This window comes from Limulus polyphemus, unplaced genomic scaffold, assembly GCF_000517525.1.
Source record: "Limulus polyphemus unplaced genomic scaffold, Limulus_polyphemus-2.1.2 Scaffold1397, whole genome shotgun sequence".
NCBI lineage: Eukaryota > Metazoa > Arthropoda > Merostomata > Xiphosura > Limulidae > Limulus > Limulus polyphemus.
This window is the reverse complement of record NW_013667007.1, coordinates 192,585-200,799: the sequence shown is the minus strand read 5'-3', so window position 1 is coordinate 200,799 and position 8,215 is coordinate 192,585. Positions and strand designations below refer to the sequence as shown.

Sequence of the window (8,215 nt, the reverse complement as noted above, 5' to 3'; positions counted from 1 at the left end):
GCATCCCAGGGAAGACTCTCAGTTACCATTCATGGTGAGAGGGCATCCCAGGGAAGACTCTCAGTTACCATTCATGGTGAGAGGACATCCCAGGGAAGACTCTCCAGTTACCATCTCCTTTATTTTCATCCAGTGAAACTTAATTGAACACAGCCACTCTAAGGTGGTGGAACTATTGATGAGAGGAATCAATCTATAGATTGTTTGTTTTAAATCATATCCTTTCTATCTTGAATTATGAAGAATAACATATATCCATGCCCTAACTCTGATATTTACTGTCATTGATTTGTTAATTTTATCACCCTGTCTTTATGTTTCTTGGCAGGTGAATGATGATTCATGTGGCAGTGATCCCTCTTCTTTCATTCTGATAGAGATTGGCCATAGTTATTGTTATCTGATTCATGCTATGGTGGAGGCTGTAGAAGGCAAACTGTGTCTCATTCATCTTTTTCTCAGAGCACAATCCTGTCCTTTCAACCTAATAAATGTGTTAAAGCATTATCAGACACATTCTCCAGACAGGTACAGTAATCATCCCTAAAACTTCGACCGTATCCTCGTCCATGGACTCTAGGTGGCACAACAGTCTCAGAAAAAAGCCTGTAGTATTTTTAATAGACACCAGACTCTTACAAACTACACAACCTTTCAGAAGGTTCATTCTTGTGTTTGTCAGCTCAGACATGAAAGCCAGGAGTTTTAGATTAAATTCACTACTTAAATGTTCATTTCATTCCCTTTTCATCTTGCAACCCAAAGGGTACGACTTACAGGATATTGATTAATACCCTTTGAGATTTTTTCCCACAGATTGAACTTCTCCACCTGTACCCGTAACTTCTTTTCCATAAAGGTCAAAATAATTCCCTTTGTTTTCAAATTGATAGCTTTATGGATTACAACAGACTGCTCATTCTGTTGGATCTCAGAATTGCTTTGCATTGTTCCTTCAGCACATCTTTCAGGCCAGGTGATATCCATTATAAGATGCTACTTTGTCACTTCTGCTTCTCTTGGTCATCATCTGTTTGTTTTTTTAAAACCTAATCTGGCAGGATGAGACATTTCTTGATTTATGACATTGGGGTGGTTAATTCTCATCTTGTTTGGTTCCTCAATTCAAACAAACTCTTCTCCAATGCTCAATGTGGTTTTCACAGGCAGTGATCTACTGTGGATCACCTGATTTGTCTAGAAATATCAGTCAGAGAATCCTTTCTCAAAGAGTATCCTTGTTTCCTTCTTTTTTACTTTGAGAAGGCTTATTAACACTGCAAAAAGGTTTAGTATTTTATGCATCCTTCAATGCTATGGGTTGCTTGCCCATTTATATTCATTACATTTTAAGCAGAGAGAGAGAGGTTATTCCTGGTCCATATTGTATGAGTACTCTTTCACAAGCTTGTATTACATCTGGGCTATGTCTTAAGTGTTACACTTCTTAGCATAAAGATCAACGCTATTACTAAGCATCTTTCTCCAATTCTTGCAAACAAACTACACTGGTGACTTTCAGATTGCCTGTCCAGTCATCAAATATATGACACATTGAGTAGTAGCTCCAAACTGCTATCAGTAAAGCAAGTGAACCACTGCAACTGGTGTTAAACTATCATTTAGAACTGCATGCATATGTTTCTTCCAGTAAGAGGATTTACACCCTGATTCTCTAAGCTATGTGTTGAAGGTACACAAATTCCTGTGTTGGTTGTTGAAAAATTTGTAGGACTTCTAACAAAAAGCTGACTTTTATGTTACACATAAAGTCATGTATACAAGTCAGCCTTGTGTCCCCTTCTACCTCTTGCGGAGTTGCTAAGTATTCTGTGCTCTGGAATTATCATGCCCTTCTTCAATTTAACTATAACTACAAATTTTTCTCTCCATTGAAACTATTGATCCCTGTGCATCACCAGGGACTATGGCTCAGCTAGGGGTCTCTCTCTCTCTCTTCACTTCTCCAACCCAGAGTTTGTACACAGGCTTTAGAACCTCCATATTCACCATTTGCATTTTTTTTTTCAGTACACTGCATAACTCCAATCACTGTCAAAACAACCCATCAAGCAATGTTTCAGTGGGCTGTACTTTCTGGTAATAGATGGTCTGTTATCTCTTCTTTTGTATTCAGGCAAAGTTGAGTGAGTTAGTTCTAACAATCTGGTGATCAGCTCATCTCCTAATAGTGTATTACCACCCCTCAATGCAATCTTTTGTTGAGTGTCCTGAAAAATTCCCTCCAATTTCAGATTCCAAATTCATGTGAAATCGGGTGACTGTACGAGTTCTGCTACGCCTTGCTTCAGTTCTGTAGATGTTTATGGGATCCACTCTAATAATTTCTATGTTTCCTACTTGGTTGTATGCAATATTATTAGCTCTAGATTATATATGAAGAAATTTTATATTAATTGTAACATCTCCACTGATTTGCTTAGTTCCTTTTCTCTGGTCAACTTTTCATCAGCTGACACTGGTCTTGTCAAATTGTTGCTTATTTGTTATTTTGATTTTATGACGTCTGTTTGTGATGGGCAACAGCTTAACAAGCTTCTCCATATCAAACCTACTGTTGATGATTGGCCACTTAGTTTGCACAGTGATTGGTTGGAGGAAGTTGTACTAAGAAGGACATTGGTCATAGTTTTTTGACTCATCTTTTTCTCCTCCAATGTGGGATTACTGGGACATTCAAATCACAATTGTCCACATCGTACATGCATGTCTTTGCTATGACCTTAAGTGGCATCATTATTTTAGACATTTTTCACACTTGATGCCCTTTTGGCATTGCAAGTGATGACAGTGTCCGTATTTAGTTAATTACAGACCATTTGCTTTTATTTTACTCCTTTTTAATTTTTCAACCTGTCTTCAGAAAAAAAAGAAGATGTCATACATTCTATTCACTTATCATTTTTTTAAATATTTATTTGATTGTTTGGAGCAGATAGCTTTTGCTGTTTTGTGCCAAAAAAAACCTAAAAGAATCTCTTATTATTATAATAATATTATTATATTATCTTATTATTATAATATATTATTATAATTATTATTATAAGTTCTAATCTGTTTTATGTTAGGTTTTATTAGAAAATTCCCAATAACAGTGGTAAACAAGTGCATGCAATTACCACTGTGTCCATACAGTATAGTGACATTAAGATTGGTGTTTTTTTTGTTAACATAAATTATGTATGGTTGTGCCCCATAATGGTGGTAAACAAGTTTGCATACTGATAACCACTGTGCTTATGAAAGTTTGGTAGTTAGTTTGTTTTACAGAAAAAAAAGTTGGTACCTCTTGTATCTTTTGACACAGATGATGAATCAAAGAGTCGAGAAGGAACGCCAACTAGAAAAACTGAGGTCAACTTAAATACAGTAGATGATCAAAAACAGAAGAACTTACCCAGGGAGCAGTGGACCCAAGTCTAGCAATGCTGGTTACTAGGAAATTTCTAAAGGGCATTTTAAATGTGTGGATATGGACTTCCACAATGAACAATACTTAATTTTTTGCATTCTTGTTGTTGCTTGTTTTCTTTGAGAGTTATTTGAACTCATGTTTTTATATTTCACTTATTTGTATAGACTTATTTATTTTTCATGTAATAAGATGTAGACTTGTTGGTATTGGGTATAAGATTTACAGTAAATTAAGTGATTGGTAACTTTGTCATATTTGATATTATTTATAACCCAGCCTGTTTAAACTGACTACTCTTCATATGTCATTATTTCTTACATTTTATTTTCATCAGAGTATATCTGAAAGCACATTTAATGCATTGACTTTCATTTGTAAATATTTCTAATACATGTTTCAGAATTTAGTAGGTTTTGGTTTTAGTTTTGCTATAGATTATAAAATGTGTTTGATGTGTAAGAAGAGTATAACTTCACAGTCATTTAAACTTGGCATGTAATCAGCAGTAAGAAACCTGCTGATAGATTTTGGTCACAAACAAGGCTAAAGACATTATTCAATTTTTGTTTATAATGTTAGTAGTATTTTAATTCATAGTATTTAATCATTAAATATAAATCACTAACTCTTACTTCACACCTGTTAGTGAAGAGTATACTTATAAAGTGACTTGTTACACTGTAAACTTTTTTATTTCATATTTGCTTATTTTTCATGCCAACAGGACCCTAATTCTAACGTAAGGTACACTGTGTATAAACAAATTTTCAAAATAACAAAAATATGAATACTGTGCTAAATGATTTTATTACCCATTGTCTGTTGATTTTTTGTCTCCCTGACTGTAGAGCTTGCCTTGGCTTATAGAATCACAAACAGTCACTTACAGTTAAGGACACATTGACCTAATAATCAAACAGCACTATAATATTAGTTTTGCGTATGTGTGTAACAGTAATTTTATTGTCTTGGGTCTCCTGTTCAGATTTTCAGCTGATTGAAATTTCATCAGAAAATACTATTTTTTCTTGTTCTCTTTGGTTGTTAAGTTTATATTTAAATATTAAATGGTTGATTTCCTCACGTTTTATAGACGTTGGATGTGCAGTATATTGGCCAGTGGTTACATCAGATCTTACTATGCAAGCCATATTATTAGGCTTAAGATTTTGTTACTTTTAAGATTGCTTAATAATTTCCTGAGTTTTAATTGTCAGCATATTTAATTTTTAGGTTCTTTATTAGATGAAAGCTTTAGAAGAAGCATACAAAGCCCAACTGGTGTAGTGTAATGATCACCAGTCTGAAATGGTTATTATAAGTATAACTTTTATAATAGTTTTGAAAATGTGCTGTTACAGCATCCTAATGTGGATGTTTTTCTTCTTTGGTAAAAAAGACATTACACATCTTCCATGGTATAACAGACAATGCACATCTGTAGTATAACAAGCATTACACATTTTCTGTTGTATAACAGACATTACACATCTTCCATGGTATAACAGGCATTGCACATCTGTTGTATAACAGACATTACACATCTTCCATGGTATAACAGACATTACACATCTTCCATGGTATAACAGACATTACACATCTTCCATGGTACAACAGACAATGCACATCTGTAGTATAACAAGCATTACACATCTCCTGTGGTATAACAGGCATTACACATTTTCTGTTGTATAACAGACATTACACATCTTCCATGGTATAACAAGCATTACACATCTCCTGTGGTATAACAGGCATTGCACATTTTCTGTTGTATAACAGACATTGTACAGCTTCCGTGGTATAACAGACATTGCACATTTTCTGTGTTATATCAGGCATTGCACATTTTCTGTTGTATAACAGACATTGCACATTTGTGGTATAAAAGACACTGGCTTTGAAAACAAACGTGTATTGTTAAATACCTTTTTTGCGAGTACAAAGATTATGCATAACCTGAGTTTTCCTCAGGGAGAAAGTGTTATTTTGTAAAGAGAGTTCAGTACTTTCTCAATATAATCAAGAGTGTATGATAACGAAAAAGCAGAAGGTGTAATGGTGTACATGTGTAACTAGATTTTTGAGTCTCATGACCAACTGTATCAACTACAGTAGATGTTTGTTTTTAATATTTTTTATAACTCTGTAGGTTTTGCTGGTCATTACCTGATGCATAAGGAAAAAATGTTAGCTGTTTTGATTGGTCACATGTTTAAGTGGAAGGGGGAATTGTGCATGGGATGCATCGTAAAACAAACACTTATGGTTTCAATATATGTGTATATATATATAAGCCTTTAACTTTGTTTATATATAAATATATATATATATATATAAACAAAGTTAATATATATATATAAAATATATCTTAACTGTGGGTCTACACTTCTGTGGTAGTTTTGCATAAAATACATCTCGGCTAAAATCTTAATTTTATATAAAATATATCTTAACTGTGGGTCTACACTTCTGTAGTAGTTTTGCATAAAATACATCTCGGCTAAAATCTTAACAGTAGGAATTTTATAGAAAATATATCTTAACTGGGGTCTATAGTTCTGTAGGATTTTTCTGAAAGGCTCATCTTGGGTTGGAATATTCATAGATTATAGAGTTTGATATGAAAACTGTATCTTCACCATGGTTTAGAACATTTTTTATAAAACATTTCACATTTTTTGTGGTATAAAAGACTGTGGGTGGGTTAATGTCACTTGCTTTTTAAAACCTTTTTTATTTTTCTACTTTTGTTTGGTGCTAGATATGTTAACCTGTTGCATAAAAGTAATCACAGATCCAATCATTTTTATGTACATATAGTGTATACTCAGTTCTACTTAGGGCGAGGAGAGTGGTTTAAAATCCTGTCATTAAACATTTTTAAAAATATATTTAACAAAACGATTATATTCGGATTAAGTAAAAATAAGACAGTGTATAATGTATTTCAGGGACTAGTGTAATCATAAAGTAAGACCTTTTATGTGCAAAGTAAATTTTGGATTAATATATATACAGAATTAATCTTTGTGTAAATTTATTACAAAGTAATGAAGCAAATTCGTTTTTCATGGAAATTTTGTAGTTTGTGTGCGTGTTCAAGTTGGTTCTTTTATACAAAATATTTTAAACATGGTACAGGATAAATTTAGATTTTACTTTTATCCTATGATCGTCATGGTTTCAAAAGTAAGAACTGAAGTGTGAATTGTTTCCTAATTGTTTTTATAATTTTTTCCTCCACATTGACATTAAACTTAATCAGTGGCGTGTTTATGACCGACTCACAGTAGGTGTTTCTGTCACAATATTTAGGCAGAATAGCAACAGATAGTACTTTCTTTATCCTTGTCGATTTATATGAGTAAACCAGTTCTGATTATTGGTGACTGTGCATGTACAGTATAGCACACTGTATTGTTTTGTGATTTTTTTTTTTTTTTACTTAATGAATCATTGTATCCATAGCTTTGAGTAGTGAGTGACATCAAGATATTTGTCTGTAACAAGTATGATAAATGACATAACTATTCTTATTCCTATTTAATTATCTGGTCTGTTTGTACAAATTGAATAATTTGACCTAAGATCAAATCAATTTGGTTCTTTGCTATATAAATTTTCCTTACTTCTACTGCTGATGTAACTATCAGTTATGTATTCAACTAGTGCCTTCTGTGATGGTTAACACTTTGTACAAATAAATTGTATTTTTCTATCTTGCTAGAACATAAAGTCTACTACGTTTTAAATTTCATCATTAATTACAGTTGATGTGAACCCGTTATTAACTGTTTAATTATCTCATTGTCCCTTAAAAAAATTGATTTTTTAACAAATATTTTTTTTTGTATATATAATAATTGAATCATTTGTATGAATCAAATAAAAACTGCCCTTCAGTGGTATGTCTGCGGACTTCTAATGCTAGAATCCGGGTTTCGATACTTGTGGTGGGCACAGCACAGATAGCTACTGTGTAGCTTTGTGCTCAACTATAAACACAAATAATAAACACCACCAGCTGTTTGACTTTTAAAAGGCCAGGCATGGCCTGATATGGTTAGGGCACTTAACTCGCAATCTGTGGGTTGTGGGTTCGAATCTTCATCACACCGAACATGCTTGCCCTTTCAGCTGTGGGGGCATAATAATGTGACAATTAATCCTGCTATTCATTGGTAAAAGAGTAGCCTGAGAGTTGGCTAAATTAGGGACGGCTAGTGTAGATAACCCTTGTGTAACTTTGTGCAAAATTCCATAGAAACCAAATATAAAACAGTAAAAGAACTTGTTGGTAAATATAACCACCTTTACAAATGTTACTTTTAAATTGGAGGAAATACCTTACATATATATCTTAATTCGTCCCTATGTGGCAGTAAACTCGTATCACTAGTAGATTGAGCATTGTGGGAAAGGAGTCAAGAGGGGCTTACCCTCTCAATTTTTTTTCTTAAATTAAAATCCAAATTAGTTGCTGAGCAATTGTTTTGGGCAAAATAAAAATAATTTTCACTTTTTAATATTTATCTTTGTTGAAGCAGCACAAGACCCTTTAGCAGTTGGTGTTTAGTTCTGAAACAGTTTTTTTTTTCAATGGGCCTGGCATGGCCAGGGTGCTAGACTCGCAATCTGTGGGTCGTAGGTTCGAATCCCCATCCCACCAAATATGCTCACCCTTTTAGCCATGGGGGTATTATAATGTAAGGGTGAATCCCACTATTCGTTGGTAAGGGAGTAGCCCAAGAGTTTGCAGTGGGTGGTGATGACTAT

General features: G+C 33.6%; 1 protein-coding gene across 3 annotated transcripts in view; it reads left to right on the top strand.

Moving 5' to 3' along the window:
• Positions 1-7,301, top strand: part of LOC106463400 — an 88,496-nt gene extending 81,195 nt beyond the window's left edge. For 2 of the 3 annotated variants that reach the window (XM_022390880.1, XM_022390879.1), the window contains one exon: positions 3,329-7,301. In XM_022390880.1, coding sequence (XP_022246588.1) covers positions 3,329-3,444 — 116 coding nt within the window. In that variant the 3' untranslated portion in view covers positions 3,445-7,301. The remainder of the gene's footprint in view (positions 1-3,328) is intronic. The other variant, XM_022390881.1, reaches the window with a different exon arrangement.
• Positions 7,302-8,215: the final 914 nt, after the last annotated feature.